Source organism: Aquarana catesbeiana, linkage group LG06, assembly GCF_042186555.1.
Source record: "Aquarana catesbeiana isolate 2022-GZ linkage group LG06, ASM4218655v1, whole genome shotgun sequence".
Taxonomy (NCBI): domain Eukaryota; kingdom Metazoa; phylum Chordata; class Amphibia; order Anura; family Ranidae; genus Aquarana; species Aquarana catesbeiana.
In genome coordinates, this window is record NC_133329.1 from 2965179 (window position 1) to 2983565 (window position 18387).

The 18387-nt window shown below is 45.7% G+C and overlaps 1 protein-coding gene across 2 annotated transcripts in view; it reads right to left on the reverse strand.

Annotated features, from left to right (window-relative positions):
- Positions 1–319: 319 nt before the first annotated feature.
- The window catches only part of LOC141148136 (integrin alpha-D-like), a 90317-nt gene continuing 72249 nt past the window's right edge, over positions 320–18387 (reverse strand). The window contains exons 22-30 of one of the 2 annotated variants that reach the window (XM_073635319.1): positions 15177–15256; positions 14539–14622; positions 11396–11462; positions 11069–11176; positions 10751–10834; positions 9876–9989; positions 9278–9370; positions 5621–5731; positions 320–1825 (exon numbers count right to left, since the gene is read on the reverse strand). In XM_073635319.1, coding sequence (XP_073491420.1) covers positions 1748–1825; positions 5621–5731; positions 9278–9370; positions 9876–9989; positions 10751–10834; positions 11069–11176; positions 11396–11462; positions 14539–14622; positions 15177–15256 — 819 coding nt within the window. In that variant the 3' untranslated portion in view covers positions 320–1747. The remainder of the gene's footprint in view (positions 1826–5620; positions 5732–9277; positions 9371–9875; positions 9990–10750; positions 10835–11068; positions 11177–11395; positions 11463–14538; positions 14623–15176; positions 15257–18387) is intronic. The other variant, XM_073635320.1, reaches the window with a different exon arrangement.

Below are 18387 nucleotides of genomic sequence, written 5' to 3' on the forward strand. Positions count from 1 at the left end.
GTCGCCCAGTCTCACGGCGATCTCGCGCCCACGGATCAGCTGTGTCCAAAACACAGAAACACGGAAGTGCTGGTAATCGTCTCTTCTCGCCCTCACACTGACAGAGTGTCATAAGTGTCTCTCTCCCGCCTCTGAGATTACTCTTGTGTAATCTTGCGACAGTTTGTCACCATACAACTCCACCCTCCACTCCACCCTCGTCCTCCAAATACAAATTCAGAACTTATCAGATGGCTAGACCTCGAATGTACATTACCAGAGATCATCTCTACTCCTACACAAAGCAGAGACTGGGCCAGGAAGAAATTGGGAAGACCAATTTTCGGATGGAAAGATTTATTGGTGAATGGATTCCACCGTCACACATTTGGTTCCTCACTTTATTTAGTCAGGCAGAAAATGTTATATACAAGAAATCAAACAGCGATATGCCAATGATTGGACAGGCAGTTAGTGGAAATCATGATTGGAGGGAGTGGTGAAGGGTAACACTGAGGACTGCTGGGCTCGCTGACCAGGCTGGAGATCCAGGAGAACATTAGAGAAGAACCAGGCAGGAGAAACGAGAGGAAAGGATGGGCAACACCAAGACTCACTCTTCTATCTCCATTTTCAGTATAAGCTTCTAATTTACTGTACATATGTTGGGTTAAACTCAAAGTCTATTTTTTTTTACTGGGTGGAGTGTGGAGGTCTGGATCACCCATTGCATTTTTAATGCTGTACCCAGTTAGGGGGATTTCCTCTCAGTTCCTGTCCTGTCTGGTGAGGAGGACTCTCCCCACCGTTACCTGAACTTGTAATGGACACTGCGCATCAAAACACAGATAACAGAAGACGCTTTATTTTCCTATTCTACGCATCTGGATGTCTTTGAGGAAGGTCCATATAATGGTTGCAATGAGTCCTTGACAAATAAGTCTTGGATATGCAGCCTCCAAATTAGATGAGGGAATATCACCAAGCAGGTGACAACTATCTGTAGACTCTGGTTCAAATAAAAAGATATACTTTACAGGGTTTTTTTTTTTTAATTTCTGAGGAACATCTCCATTTTTCTTCTCTGGTGTAAGCTCCAGCTTTGCTGCAAATAGCTTTTACAAAGGGGAGCTGATATTACGTGCGCTGCGCTCTGTGGACGGGCAAAGTGACGTTGGATCTGCCCTTCTCTCCCTGCAAAGTGACGATGGATCTGTCCTTCTCACCCAGCAAAGTGACGTTGGATCTGCCCTTCTCACCCAGCAAAGTGACGTTGGATCTGCCCTTCTCACCCAGCAAAGTGATGTTGGATCTGCCCTTCTCACCCAGCAAAGTGACGTTGGATCTGCCCTTCTCACCCAGCAAAGTGACGATGGATCTGCCCTTCTCTCCCCGCAAAGTGACGATGGATCTGCCCTTCTCACCCAGCAAAGTGACGTTGGATCTGCCCTTCTCACCCAGCAAAGTGAGGTTGGATCTGCCCTTCTCACCCAGCAAAGTGATGTTGGATCTGCCCTTCTCTCCCCGCAAAGTGATGTTGGATCTGCCCTTCTCACCCAGCAAAGTGTGATTAAATCTGCCCTTCTCACCCCCAAAGTGAGGTTGGATCTGCCCTTTTCTCCCTACAAAGTGATGTTGGAACTGCCTTTCTCACCCCCCCTGAATATTGAAAAAAGAAAATTAGTCCAATTTTATACAAAAGTTATTTTTGAAAAAATGTCAGTTGGTCGGATTCTTCTCATTCCGGTGCCATGTGAGTTTCTGGATCCTAAGCTTCCTCCTCCTCCATGTTGACGTCTTCGGGACTTTCCAGCATCTCTTTATATTGGCGCTTGAAGAAGCCCATCTGAGAGGAGCACATAAGGAGAACATTTGGTTAGAGAGAACCAGTCATTTTTTTACATCCTTTCAAAGTACACAGCATATGCGTGTTCTAGGACAGTTCAATCCCGCTCTGCTGATATCAGGGCTGCCAATCTGATACTGGTTCCAGATAGAGAGGTGACTCACATAACTAAACTGGACTGCACTAGAGATACTTAACAAAACACAAAGGGAAAGGGCAGATTTCATAGTACACCAAAAAACACAATCAAAGTTGTATCTCCACTTAACCCACATTCCTAATATTTGTGTCTCTGCCCCTCCCACAATGACGAGATTTCCCCCCAGTATTTTGTGTCTCTGCCCCTCCCACAATGACAAGATTTCCCCCCAGTAGTTTGTGTCTCTGCCCCTCCCACAATGGTGAGATTTCCTGCAGTAGTTTGTGTCTCTGCCCCTCCCACAATGGGGAGATTTCCTGCAGTAGTTTGTGTCTCTGCCCCTCCCACAATGGGGAGATTTCCTGCAGTAGTTTGTGTCTCTGCCCCTCCCACAATGATGAGATTTCCTGCAGTAGTTTGTGTCTCTGCCCCTCCCACAATGACGAGATTTCCCCCCAGTATTTTGTGTCTCTGCCCCTTCCACAACGGGGAGATTTCCTGCAGTAGTTTGTGTCTCTGCCCCTTCCACAATGGGGAGATTTCCTGCAGTATTTTGTGTCTCTGCCCCTCCCACAATAGGGAGATTTCCTGCAGTAGTTTGTGTCTCTGCCCCTCCCACAATGGTGAGATTTCTTGCAGTAGTTTGTGTCTCTGCCCCTCCCACAATGGTGAGATTTCCTGCAGTAATTTGTGTCTCTGCCCCTCCCACAATGAGGAGATTTCCCTGCAGTAGCTTGTGTCTCTGCCCCTCCCACAATGGTGAGATTTCCTGCAGTAGTTTGTGTCTCCGCCCCTCCCACAATGGGGAAATTTCCCTGCAGTAGTTTGCATCTCTGCCCCTCCCACAATGGGGATTAGTTTGTTTGAGGCCTTGCCCAGGAGGTATGGAGACCCCACACCTAGCAGGTGTTCAAATATTCTGCTGGAGCATCAGGACTTTGGCCAACTCACACCACATCCCCCTTTACCTCCAGCCCCACAGGGATCAACCTCTACTGGTAGCACTGCTGGAACTCCTTCATACACAATAACAAGTCATGGAGCAGACTAGGGATAAGGGGACCCCCAAGGATTTGAGGCCTTGCCCAGGAGGTATGGAGACCTCACACCTAGCAGGTGTTTGAGTATTCTGCTGGGGCATCAGGACTTTGGCCAACCCACATCTTGTTTCCCTTTAACTTCAGCCCCACAGCAACTCCAGGGATCAACCTCTACTGGAAGCACTGCTAGAACTCCTTCATACACAATAATAAAGACATGGGGCAGTCTAGGAATAGGGGACCTCCAACACTTATGATTTGAGGCCTTGCCCGGGAGGTATGGAGATCCCTGACTAGCATATGTTCAAGTGTTCTACAGGGGCATCAGGAGGCAGCAGAATTTTGTCCAACCCACAACATGTTTCCCTTTCCCAACTGCCCCACAAGAACTCGGGAGATCTACCTCTACTGGCAGCACTGCTGGAACTCCTTCATACACAATAACAAGTCATGGGGCAGACTATGGATAAGGGGGTTCTCCAACACTTATCCTTTGAGGCCTTGCCCAGGAAGTATGGAGACCCCTGACTAGCACAGGTTCAAGTGTTCTGCAGCGGTATCAGGAGGCACCAGTATTTTGGCCAACCCACACCATGTTACCCTTTACCTACAGCCCCACAGGAACTCGGGAGATCTACCTCTACTGGCAGCACTGCTGGAACTCCTTGAAATGCAATAACAAGACATGGGGCAGAGTAGGGATAAGCGGGGCTCCAAGTATTTGAGGCCTTGCCCAGGAAGTATGAGGACTCCTGTCTAGCAGGTGTTCATGTGTTGTGCTGGGGCATCAGAAGGTAGCATGACCTTGGCCAACTGACATCACAATCCCTTTTACATCAAGCCCCACAAGAACTCCAGGGATCAACTTCTACTGGCAGCACTGCTGGAACTCCTTAATAGACAATAACAAGTCATGGTGTAGATTTGGGACAAAGGGGACCCCTAAAAAAACAAAACAGTACCACCCCACCCTCAACCATCATCTATGGTTACCATCTCTCAATTAATTTCTAACATTGGAACTTAGAAGTCCAGGGAAGCACTGAGTACCCATAAGGAACCACCTGACCTACGAGACTACTCAACCAAAGGCCAAAGGGCACTCCATCCACAAATGAACTACTCATGAAAATTCTCCTCAACTCCTTTTCCCTGTCTGTATACTCATGATTGGCTAGGAGAGGTCACCAAATGTTTATTGACAAATATCACCAGTGGTTCAGTCTTAAGATACTTGAGGGGGCATATGTAATAGAACAGTTGGACAACCTGTAGTATATGGATCTGGATGGTGGTCTGAGAGAAAATGCTTCTGGGTTGAGAAGGGAATCTGTGTGAGACTGGACTATGGAGGCTATGAATTTTGATAGAGAAAACAAATACACCAAAACAGACAATGTATATTGCATAAAGGTTTGTAGGTATGGATGGAATGGGGTTGCAGAGGGAACAGAAGTGTTAAAAAAGACAAAGCAGGAGAAAGGAGACATATGGGCATGCTATGGGCGAAGATACACAGATGGCACTGAGTGAGGTAGTGTCAGGGCTGGGCTCAGCCCTTCCTTTCCTGAGCTGCCCGCTCAGCTGTTGGCTAATTGCCAGCTCCTATCTCTCCACAGTGACTCACCTGTTGATGATATCCTGCTCGTCAGACCTGCTCACGTAAGCCGTCCAGCCAAGATGATCTCTGCCTTCGCCTTGGTCAACATCACAGAGACTTTCTCCTGCGCTCCTGTTAAAGACTTGCTTAGCTGACATTCCTTCTGGCCCCAGATCCTGCTTGCTGTTCCACTATGCTGATTCCTGGCTTCCTGACTTTCTGGCTTGTCTGACTATCTGTTTTGGTTACCGAACTTTGGCTATGTTCTATTTACTTTTATTATTAAACAAGTGTGATTTAACTGTACTTCTGTCTCAGTCTGATTCATGGTTTCTGACAGGTAGGACACAACTAGGAATTAGAGGTAGGAGAAGTATAGGTAGGCTATGGGAGGACACACTCAGATGATACTGGGGAAGGCAAGAGACATCTGGGAATTGGAGGCAGTAAAAGTATAGGTAGACTATGGGAGGAGATACGCAAATGGCTTAGGGAAAGTAGGAGACATCTGGAAATTGGAGGCAGGAGAAGTATAGGTAGGCTACGGGAGGACATACACAGATGGCACTGGGGAAGGCAGGAGACATCTGGGAATAGAAGGAAGGAGAAGTATACAGTAGGTAGGCCATGGGAGGACATACACAGATGGCACTGGGGAAGGCAGGAGACATCTGGGAATAGAAGGCAGGAGAAGTATACAGTAGGTAGGCCATGGGAGGACATACACAGATGGCACTGGGGAAGGTAGGATACATCTGGGAATTGAAGGAAGGAGAAGTATAGGTAGGCCATGGGAGGACATATACAGATGGCACTGGGGAAGGTAGAAGACATCTGGGAATTGGAGGCTGAAGGAGGAAGGAGAGGGAAAAGCTAATGAGAACATCCAGAGGGCGGCTGTGGTGGAACTCCCAGAGGGAGGCTGTGGCCCTTGGCAGCCAGTGTATGGAATGATCATTTAGGCAAAAAAAGGTTGAGATTTCCTCACCTGTCACCACCCTCCCCTGAACACTTACCTTGTATAGTGCGGCTATTATCAGGGCCAGAAGAACCAAACCCCCCACACTGCTCCCGACTATTATAGAAAGGTAATTATACCCCTCCAGAACCTCCAGAACTGTCTGAGCCTGCAAGAGATGAGAGTACAGTAAAAATACAGAGCACAGGTGGCAGGAAACAAGAGGAGTCTGGGACATCGGGAGGGGGTGGGGGGGTGAGGGATTTTAGACTGAATTCCATTAATAGGTATTCAGAGTGAAATATTACTCCAAAAACCAAAAATTGTGTCAAAAAGTTTCCCCCTGAGCAGTTACAGAAGAACAATGAGCCAAATCCAGACACAGAGGAGAGTGCAAACCTCCTTTACTTCTATACTGTATAGAATAATTTTAAAAAGCAAATGTCCATCAAGTGCTATCCGTTGAATTCCTGAGGTTTTGGTCCAGAAGCGGTAACAAAGTTTCCTCTCTCAGGGGCAGCTAAACATTCCTTTCTGAGGCCACAAAGGGATTTGGAATAATACCCATAGTATACTTCAGCAATCAAAACCCTTGTGTAGCAGAGCACTGCACTGCAAACTTGTACTGTAAAAAATGTCTCCTGAATAGATGGATGGATGGATGGTGGATTGGTGGGTGGAGGCGTACTAGTTTATGCAAGGATGGATTAGTGAATGGATGAATTGGGGGGAGGGTACTGTTTTTTACATGGATGGATGGATCTATGAATGGATGAATTGGGGGGGGGGGGTACTGTTTTTTACATTTATAGATGGATCTATGGATGGATGGATATGTAGATGGATGGATTGGTGTAAGGGTGGATGGTTGGAAGTACCTGTTCATACAGGGATGGATTGATGGATAGATGAGTAGAAGAGTGAATGAGGGAGTGCTGGTTCATGCATGGATAGAGGGATGGATGGATGAATAGATGGATGGATGGATGGATGAAGGAGTACTTATTCATACACAGATGGATGAATGGATGAATAGATGGATGGATGGATGGATGGATGAATAGATGGATGGATGGATGGATGGATGGATGGATGGATGAAGGAGTACTTATTCATACACAGATGGATGAATGGATGAATGGATGGATGGATGGATGGATAGATGGATGGATGAAGGAGTACTTATTCATACACAGATGAATATATGAATAGATCGATGGATGGATGAATAGATGGATGGATGGATGGATGGATGAAGGAGTACTTATTCATACACAGATAGATGAATGTATGAATGGTTGGATGGATGGATGGATGAATAGATGAATGGATGGATGTAAGGTGGATTGGTGGGTGAAGAATTATTAGTTCATACAAGGATGGATTGATGAATGGATGGGGGAGTACTGATTTATACATGGATGGATAGATGGATGTGTAGATGGATGGGTGGAAGTACTGGTTCATATATGGATGGATTGATGGATAGACGAGTAGAAGAATGGATGAAGAGTTACCTGTTCATACATGGATGGATTGATGGATAGACGAGTAGAAGAATGGATGAAGAAGTACTGGTTCATACATGGATGGAGGGATGGATGGATGGATGGATGGATGTGTGGGTGGATGAAGAAGTACTAGTTCATACATGGATGGATGGATGGATGGATAGATGGATGGGTAGATGGATGGGTGGATGAAGAAGTACTGGTTCATACATGGATGGATGGATGGATAGATGAGTAGAAGAATGGATGAAGAAGTATTGGTTCATAGATGGATGGATGAATGGATGGATGGATAGATGAGTAGAAGAATGGATGAAGAAGTATTGGTTCATACATGGATGGATGGATGGATAGATGAGTAGAAGAATGGATGAAGAAGTATTGGTTCATAGATGGATGGATGGATGGATGGATAGATGAGTAGAAGAATGGATGAAGAAGTATTGGTTCATACATGGATGGATGGATGGGTAGATGGATGGGTGGATGATGAAGTACTGGTTCATACATGGATGGATGAATGGATAGATGAGTAGAAGAATGGATGGAGAAGTACTGGTTCATACATAGATGGATGGGTGGATGAAGAAGTACTGGTTCATACATGGATGGATGGATGGATGTGTGGGTGGAAGAAGAGGTACTGGTTTATACATGGATGGATGGATGGATAGATGAGTAGAAGAATGGATGAAGAAGTACTGGTTCATACATGGATGGATGGATGGATGTGTGGGTGGAAGAAGAGGTACTCGTTTATACATGGATGGATAGGTGAGTAGAAGAATGGATGAAGAAGTACTGGTTCATACATGGATGGATTGATGGATAGACGAGTAGAAGAATGGATGAAGAAGTACTGGTTCATACATGGATAGATGGATGGATGGATAGATGAGTAGAAGAATGGATAAAGAAGTACTGGTTCATACATGGATGGATTGATGGATAGATGAGTAGAAGAATGGATAAAGAAGTACTGGTTCATACATGGATGGATTGATGGATAGATGAGTAGAAGAATGGATGAAGAAATACCGGGTCATACATGGATGGATTGATGGATAGATGAGTAGAAGAATAGAAGAAGAAGTACCGGTTCATACATGGATGGATTGATGGATAGATGAGTAGAAGAATAGATGAAGAAGTACCGGTTCATACATGGATGGATTGATGGATAGATGAGTAGAAGAATAGATGAAGAAGTACCGGTTCATACATGGATGGATTGATGGATAGATGAGTAGAAGAATAGATGAAGAAGTACCGGTTCATATATGGATGGATTGATGGATAGATGAGTAGAAGAATGGATGAAGAAATACCGGGTCATACATGGATGGATTGATGGATAGATGAGTAGAAGAATAGATGAAGTACCGGTTCATACATGGATGGATTGATGGATAGATGAGTAGAAGAATAGATGAAGAAGTACCGGTTCATACATGGATGGATTGATGGATAGATGAGTAGAAGAATGGATGAAGAAGTACCGGTTCATATATGGATGGATTGATGGATAGAGGAGTAGAAGAATGGATGAAAAAGTACCGGTTCATACATGGATGGATAAACAAGTAGAAGAATGGATGAAGAAGTACGGTTCATACATGGATGGATTGATGGATAGGTGAGTAGAAGAATGGATGAAGAAGTACTGGTTCATACATGGATGGATTGATGGATAGACGAGTAGAAGAATGGATGAAGAAGTACTGGTTCATACATGGATAGATGGATGGATAGATGAGTAGAAGAATAGATGAAGAAGTACCGGTTCATACATGGATGGATTGATGGATAGATGAGTAGAAGAATGGATGAAGAAGTACCGGTTCATATATGGATGGATTGATGGATAGAGGAGTAGAAGAATGGATGAAGAAGTACCGGTTCATACATGGATGGATAAACAAGTAGAAGAATGGATGAAGAAGTACCGGTTCATACATGGATGGATTGATGGATAGAGGAGTAGAAGAATGGATGAAGAAGTACCGGTTCATACATGGATGGATAAACGAGTAGAAGAATGGATGAAGAAGTACCGGTTCATATATAGATGGATTGATGGATAGATGAGTAGAAGAATGGATGAAGAAGTACCAGTTCATACATGGATGGATTGATGGATAGATGAGTTAGAAGAATGGATGAAGAAGTACTGGTTGATACATGGTTGGATGAATGGATGGTACCTGGGCTCGGGTGACGTGTTGGCTCTGATGGTAGGTCCAGTTATCATATACGATCTCTGCCCAGCTCTGTAGGGAGATTTTCTCCTGTTCCATCTGAAACATGAAGAGACAATGATGACAGTGCAGGCTATAAATACACGGAACTGGGGGGATTACTGTAAAGGAGTCAAAAGATACCCCTCACCCCCTGCAGAGAGAGTATCTAGTTGTGTGTAGAGAGTGTACCTACCTGTGAGTAGAGATAATATACACTTGTGTATAGAGAGAGTATTATGTGTAAAGAGTGTACCTACCTGAGTGTACCTACCTGTGAGTAGAGGTAATATATACTTGTGTATAGAGTGTGTACCTATCAGAGTGCAGAGAGAGTATCTACTTATGTGTAAAGAATGTACCTACCTAAGTGTAGAGAGTGTACCTACCTGTGAGTAGAGAGAGTATCCACTTGTGTGAAGACACTGTACCTACATTTATCTGAATAGAGAGTGCACCTACCTGAGTGTAGAAAGAGAGTATCTACCACAACATTCACCTGTCTGTGAGAGTACCTGCCCATCTTTCGAGAGTGCAGCTACCTGTGTGTGTAGTGTGTACCTACCTGTGTGGTCCAGTCTTTAGTCACAGATCCATTGATAGTGAAGATCAGTGAACTCTGAGCCTCCAGATCATTGATCTGACAGTCCGCTCTGACACACCAACCAACTGAGCAGTTCTAAGGAGAGAGACAGAGTTCCACCATAAGAGAGATGGAGCAAGGAGTCACTTTACCACTCACACCTCCCCACTCACTCTCCTCCTATACTCTATATGACAAGTTGGCCCTCTAAGGACTGAGATCTCCTATGGAGGAAGATGAGTCCATACCATGACTGAAGAGGGTAGTAGGGACCATTCCTGGCATATCTTCCCAGACATGGTTCATCTATAACCCCCCCATGACACTCTGCACTGGGACACCTCCCTTCCTCATTCCTTAGATTTGTTGAAAAGTTGCTCTGTTTTCTGTCTTAGAGTCTGCATCCCTTAATGGTTCAGACTTTATCTTAGAGCACCTTCTAGAGGTTTCTTTGGATAGGACAATGTTAAAGTTTCTATGTCTTACAGAACACTGCAGCTTATCCTATATCTGCTGATGACTGAATGTCTGAAGATCCTGCCATGTTCATTAGCACTGGCTGAATAGGGGTGATAAATCAGCTTCCATGACTTTGCCATTGGATAAAGTATATCCTCATGGATCGGATTTAGCAATACCAACCAGTTACAGACTTCTTGTCACATTTTAGAGGACATCTCCCAGTGTGAGGTAAATCTTATTGGTGGTAGAAAAATACAGTCAGCTCTTACTTAGGTCATGTAGATAAATAAAGAATGGGGGTCCTCTGGGTGCTAGTCTGGGCCTAACAGATATGTGTTGGGTTATCTACTCTTCAGTACAGGTTACAATGGTATAATGTAGAAGATGATGCCTACCAGAAGAGGACTTGGGCTCAGGAGCTTCTGGTAGTTCTCTGTTGGCGCCATCAGAGCCTTTGTGACACATTTGGTGATCTGTGGCTGGACAGGAAGGGAATGAGGTGAACATTCAATGCTCCATTTATAATAGGTTATCCAACGTAAGAAGCTCCTTTGTTAGCAGGCAAGAAAGACATTTGATTGGTGCCACCAGGACCGTGTAGATGTATTTATAGCCAAGGGGTTGATGATTGTATATCAGTTAGCGGAACTAGGGAGCAGTGAATTTTATCATTATTAGGAACATTAATGAAAGCACAGAGGTCCAACAGTCACCTGAGAGCTGGTGATATTTGTATTTTCCCAGACAGACATCTTGCCCAATCTCACCGGGAACAGAAAGATGACAGAGAGAGGAAGATGGCGCGTCCCCAGATTCATGACCTGCAGAAGACACCCGTTATTACCTCCTGCTTCTCCCAAATCATCCTCCTGCCATAGAAGACTGGAGATATCTTAGGCCAATGGATCTCAGCTAAGTGATGGAAGTTCAGGAATAGCATATATCAGTATAGTTGGAATCTTGTGAAGGCACATCTCACCATGACATCCAGGATACTGAGTAGGACTTCAGACAGAAGCCTCCAGAGACAACATTCTTACCTTATAGATGTGTTGTATTGAAGTGTCATGGCTGGTGAAGTTCTGGTATTTGCTGGATTCTTCAAGGCTGGAAATAGATGAGGAGACATGATCTGTAGCATACAATGTGGACTTCAGACCCCGGAACCCTGCTGCTTCGCCATAACATTACTAAAAAAATCAGGCAGGCATGAGGGAGCTACTTATAACAGACATAAAAGGTGTATAGACCCAGGAACTCAGCATAGAATGGTGGAAACTACACATAATGGGCACAGAAGAAGGGCAGTCCCGGGAACTCAGCACAGGGATGGTGGGAACCCTTCATAATGGGCACAACAGGTGTACAGACCCAGGAATTCAGCACAGGGATGGTGGGAACCTGCCATTCTGCTCCTTGACAGTGAGGTTGCTGGTTGCTTAGCTCCTGTGCTTCCAGAGACCAGGGGCTAAAGTTGCTTCTCTGCCTCAGGAGGGATGCTGAATCCTGGGGAGGATCCAGGTGGGGGCCCCCTGGATAGGCCTGTGACTAGGCCTCAGCCTGTGGAAGATACTGGGACTGGCCCAAGGAGAGATGAGTCCCTGTCTGCCTTTAGACAATGGATTGTCGGTAAGATGAAACGGATTCAGAAAGAAGAAGAGAAATTGTTAGTTTTGATGGCTGAATTTGGGAAGAAAAAACAGATTTGTGCCAAAGTATACAGTAAGAAGATACCGGCTCTGAGGCCTGAGTTGAAGGCATTGGAGCAAGCTGTGAGGAAGCAGAAAGAACTGGTGAGTTCTCTGAAGGAGAATAGTGAAATATTTAAAGAAAAATATAGAAATAAGGAACGGTTTAGTGAATGAGGAGAGAAGCCGCTTCTTGCATGGAAAGTGACCCAATCAATGAGGAGATGAGGGTACCGACAGAGTCAGCAGAGAGTGAGAAAGTGGGCTAGGAGGATGAGCCCAGCTTTCAACACCTCAGGCATCTGCTGAGCCCTCAATGGCGGAGGCCTCTGTCCCCCTCCCTCTGCAGCAGCAATAAGGAACATCTGAGCAGGAGGTTGAGGGAGGTACTGACATGCTGGAGTTCATCACTAAGCTGGAATCCTATTGGATGCGGATGATGATGAGGAGATGGACACCGTTCCTCGCCCTGTGAAAGAGAGACCTATGGAGAGAGCAAGATCCACCATGAAGTCTGCAGCAGCTGGGGGGGAGTCTGATCCCACCGTCAGCCATGGTATTGTAATGGTAACAGCACAGCAAGTAGGTACAGTGTGTGTGCAGGATGGTGATGTGAACTTTAATGACAATGGGCTGCTGGGGGTTGTAGTGCTATGGGCAATCAGCCCAGACCCATAGACAATGTATAGCATACAATGCAGTCTGAATTACCTGCTGAAAACAAAGCTTCAGGTGAAATTGGTGAGAGTAACTGTCAGCTTCTAGGGGAAGAGTCTGCAGAGAGGAGCGCCATGGATAATATAGTGACTTTGCTGGACCAGACACAGCGGCTGTTCCTGAGGATAGTGGAGGAGATGCTGGGAGCAGTATTGCTACAACTCTCCAGGAGTCTGCAGTAGCCATGTCTGTGCTTGAACCCAGGAAAGAAGCTGAGTGTTCAGAGCAGGGGGAGGGGGAGGGTCCTGCCTCTGTTAATCCAAAGACTGCTATCCCAGCTTAATCAGACTCTCTGCCAGCAGGTTTGATTGTGTCTAAGGACAAGACTGCAATTGGTGTGTCTGTAAGAAAAACTTATGCTGGTGTTGCTGCTACAGGATCTGGGAAGGGGGAGAAAGCAGGGAAGGTGCATGCAAATGTTTTCTCTTCCTCACTATTTAAAAGGAGGAATGTTGTGCAGCTTAGATGGGAGGGTGGAGGACTTCCTCCGCATAGGAGGGCAGTGGTGGATAAAATTCTGCAGATGGGTTTTAGGCCCACAGATATCTTCACCCTGATCAGTTCGGCAGGTTCCTACGAGTATGATTTCTCCTTTATCCGTCCGGAGTCTTTGGACATATTTTGGGAGAAGTATGAGCACGTGTGTAGGGGCCTGCCGTAATGGGGAGGGCTCATCCCCAAGCTTGTATCACGCCAGCCCCTCATTAAAATGGTGACAATTCTTGTCCGCAATGAGTCCATACCACGAGGGGATTTATCTGTATAGCTGAGGAGGTATGGAGATGTCCTGAGCCCCCTAAAGAAGATTTTGGATGTTCCGGGAATATGGACGGGGGTGGTCTGTGCAGTTAAAATTAAAAGTAATTGACAATGTTGTCCAGCATCTGCCATCCTCAGCTTTCCTGGGGAGGGACAGGCTGACCATCTTCTACCTGGGCTAGCCAAAGCTATACAACAAGTGTGAAGATAAAGGGCATCTTGCATCCTCCTGTCCAGTAATAAAGTGCTCTCTGTGTCAGGGTGTAGGACATTTGGCAAAGGACTGTAATATTATAAGGTGCAACCTGTGCAATGCGGTGGGACATCCTTACAGTCAGTGTCCTGAGGCAATGCACAACAATCCTGAGCTCATGAGAGAGTTCTTCCGCCTGGACATGGAGGATGCTCAGAGCTCAGCAGTTGGAGTGCCTGTGATTCCCTCTGAGCCTGTGCCAATACCCAATGTGTCTGTGTCTTCCCAGTCTGTGGTGCCCCAGTCTGTGCCAATACCCAATATGTCTGTGTCTTCCCAGTCTGTGGGTCCTGTGGAAACCCTCATTATGGGCACAGCAGGTGTACAGACCCAGGAACTCAGCATTGAGATGATGGGAACCCCTCATAATGTGCACAGCAGGTGTGCAGACCGAGGAACTCAGCATGGGGATAGTGGAAACACCTCATAATGGGCACCCCAGGTGTACAGACTCGAGAACTCAGCACAGGGATGGTGGGAACCCCTCATTATGGGTACAGCAGGTGTACAGACCCAGGGACTCAGCACGGGGATGGTGGGAACACCTCATAATGGATACTTAAGGTGTACAGACCCAGGAACTCCATGTGCAGAGAGATCTCATTAATAGAGTTCCTGAGAGACAAAAGAACCCATCAGATGGGTTAGGTCTCCAGCATCCACCAAACACTGAAATATCACTTCTGGGTGAATTTTTTCATGTAACTTTCCTTTTGAATTGACTGATTCCATTTTATCTGTGCTCTCCTGGGTTCCACTGGCTTACCTGGTGATGGTCACATAGATGGCATAAAGAACTCTTAGCTGAGAAGAGGCTTTCGTGGCATCATTGGAAGACACTCTGTTATCGCTGTGAAGAGACCATGTGTTAATCACAGAATAGGGGATACCAGATTTTTAAGGGGGCAAAATGAGCAATTGTTTCAGGCCCGTCACTTACAGGGTGTCCAATATACAAAATATATATTTCTTAAAAGAAAAGTTAAACATTTGCATTGATAGGTTCAGAGTTTAGTTGCGTTGCGTAAATTGTTGAGTCAGCCATTGCTGTCTATAGAAATTAATGAGTACACAGAGGCATGGCTATGTTTTGTTTGTAATTTGTCTTCCCTAATAATCCATTTGGAGTTTGTCTGGTTTGTGCGTACATGTACAGTATTTCCTTGAGACATATAACTCATTTGTTCTTTCTATGTATGTAAAGTATAACCTGTCAGTTGACATGGAGTAAATAGACTTTGATGTGTAATTTTGGTGATTTGACGCATATTTTAATTCCTGTGTATGAGGGCCCCACCAAACCTGAAGTGTCCCGGGGCCCCCAAGGTCCAAATCTGCCCCTGATTCTACTGTAGGTGTTAGTGTCCAAGGTGCCAGGATGAAGTAAGGTGGAATGGTGGTTACCTGACCGCACTGGCCGTCAACATCAACATGTCTCCAAGATCAGCAGTTGGTGAAACATGAAAGTCCACCATGAATTCCACCTGAAAGAGATAGAGGGATCAAGATTTGAGGGTCTTCTAGAGACAATGTGTTCTGTGGGAATGGGGCAAAGATGGAGGTTAATGGAAAAGGCATGCAATATTTTAGAGTAAAGCACTAAAATATGGAGGTTCACCTAGCTCAGCATTGGGTCTCATGCATTCTTACTCTCTCTAGCAGTGTCCTCCAAACCCAGCATTGGGTTTCATGTACTCTTACACTCTTTAACGGTCTCTAGTACTCTCTAGCAGTCTCCTTTTAAATGGTGTTGGGTCTGTCTCATGCATTCGTGCTCTCTCTAGAAGTCTCATTCTCTTCCTAGCCCAGGGTTGGGTCTCATGCACTTTTTCTCTCTCTAGAAGTCTCATTCTTTTCCTAGCCCAGGGTTGGGTCTCATGCATTCTTACTCTCTTTAGCAGTCTCAGTCTCTTCCTTGCCTGGTGTAGGATCTCATGCACTCTCTCTAACAGTCTCTGTCTCCTCCTAGCCCAGTGTTGGGTCTCATGCACTCTTACTATCTATAGCAGTCTTGGTCTCCACCTAGCCCAGTGTTGAGTCTCATGCGCTCTTACTATCTCTAGCAGTCTCAATCTCCTCCTAGCCCAGTGTTGGGTCTCATAAATTCTTACTCTCTCTAACAGTCTCAGTCTCCTCCTCACCCAGCGTTAGGTCTTTTGCATTCTTACTCTCTCTAGAAGTCTTAGGCTACTTTCAGACTGGGGCGTTGTGGGCGTCGGCGGTAAAGCCCCTCGGGGCTTTCACAATGGAGACACAGGAGAGGCTCTTTACAGGCGCTATGCAGGCGCTATTTTTAGCACTGTATCGCCTGTAAAGCGCCTCAGTGTGAAAGTGCTCTTACTCTATTCCTAGCCCAGGGTTGGGTCTCATGCACTCTTATAGGGCGTACACACGGTCGGACTTTGTTTGGACATTCCGACAACAAAATCCTAGGTTTTTTTCCGACTGATGTTGGCTCAAACTTGTTTTGTCTACACACGGTCGCACAAAGTTGTCGGAAAATCCGATCGTTCTAAACGTGGTGACGTAAAACACGTACGTCAGGACTATAAACGGGGCAGTGGCCAATAGCTTTCATCTCTTTATTTATTCTGAGCATGCGTGGCACTTTGTCCGTCGGATTTGTGTACACACGATCGGAATTTCCGACAACGGATTTTGTTGTCGGAAAATTTTATCTCCTGCTCTCCAACTTTGTGTGTCGGAAAATCCGATGGAAAATGTCCGATGGAGCCCACACACGGTCGGAATTTCCGACAACACGCTCCGATCGGACATTTTCCATCGGAAAATCCGACCGTGTGTACGGGGCATTACTCTCTCTAACAGTCTCTGTCTCCTCCTAGCCCAGGGTTGAGCCTCATGCATTCTTACTCTCTCTAGCAGTCTCTGTCTCCTCCTAGCCTGGTGTAGGATCTCATGCATTCTCACTATCTCTAGCAGTCTCTGTCTCCTCCTAGCCCAGTGTTGGGTTTCATGCACTCTTACTATTTCTAGCAGTCTCTGTCTCCTCCTAGCCCAGGTTTGGGTCTCATGCACTCTTATGCCCTGTACACACGGTCGGACATTGATCGGACATTCCGACAACAAAATCCATGGAATTTTTCCGACGGATGTTGGCTCAAAACTTGTCTTGCATGCACACGGTTGCACAAAGTTGTGCAAAATCCGATCGTTCTGAACACGGTGACATAAAACACGTACGTCGGGACTATAAACGGAGTAGTAGCCAATAACTTTCGTCTCTTAATTCATTCTGTGCATGCGTGGCACTTTGTGCGTCGGATTTGTGTACACACGATCGGAATTTCCGACAACGGATTTTGCTGTCGGAAAATTTTATAGCAAGCTCTCAAACTTTGCGCGTCGGAAATTCCGATGGAAAATGTGTGATGGAGCCCACACACGGTCGGAATTTCCGACAACAAGGTCCTATCGCACATTTTCCGTCGGAAAATTTGACCGTGTGTACAAGGCATTACTCTCTCTAGCAGTTTCTGTTTCCTCCTAGCCCAGTGTTGGGTCCCATGCACTCTTACTATTTCTGGCAGTCTTAGTCTCCTGCTAGCCTGGCGTAGGGTCTCATGCACTCTCACTATCTCTAGCAGTCTCAGTCTCCTCTTAGCCCATTGTTGGGTCTCATAAGCTATTACTATCTCTAGCAGTCTCAGTCTGCTCCTTGACCAACTTTGGGTCTTACGCACTCTTACTCTCTCTAGTAGGGCTCTGGTAATCTCTTTCAGTCTACTCTTAGCTTGGTGTTGGGTCTCATGCACTTTTACACTTGTAACGAGCCCCTTGCTTGCTCAGTTCCACTCTCCCGACACTCCTCTGCAGCTATTGAATCAGATTGCAACGTCTGATGGTTCGGTCATCCGATGCTCCGGGACTAGAACTACAGCTCTGTGCCATTCTAGTACAGTTGTGATAGCTCAGAACAAACACCAGGCAGGCTGTATGTAAGTTCAAGCAGGAATCTCACTTTATTGCAAAATACAGGCTTTTATACACTAAAAGTGGAGGTGCAGACCTCCTGCTCATATTACTCTAACAATACAGCTGTAACCTAATTAACCTAATTAACATGAGCTAATTAACTAATCCCTTTAGACAGCCTAGATGACTCAGACATGATTTTTAGGCCAGACTGGCTGTCTTGTAGTTCAGAAAATCCAATCAACATTATCACAATCAACACAGACTCTTCTTCACACAATAGCAGAGTTAATTAACACAAACAACAATGGGGATCTAATCACTCTTAGATCCCATACTAGAGACTTATTTACAATACACATTTTAGCAGACAACAGACAGACAGGTGCTGGAATTGACATCAGCATCTCCTAACAGTATCTGTCCCAGTATTATGAATCAGCCACTATTCCAATATGGCAAATCCAGGGTCCCCAGAGTCTGTGTGTCCTGGGGGACCAGGACCCGAATCCACAGTAATACCACCTCAAAGGTCCCCAGGCATATAGCTCACAAAGAGCACCGTTCCCCCAAATGCAAGGGCCCCCGATCGATCGGCAAGAGGCTAGCATACAGTCCCCTCCAAAAGTCTCTCTCCCGGCTAGGTCTGTCACAACACTCTTTAGCAGTCTCTTGTAGT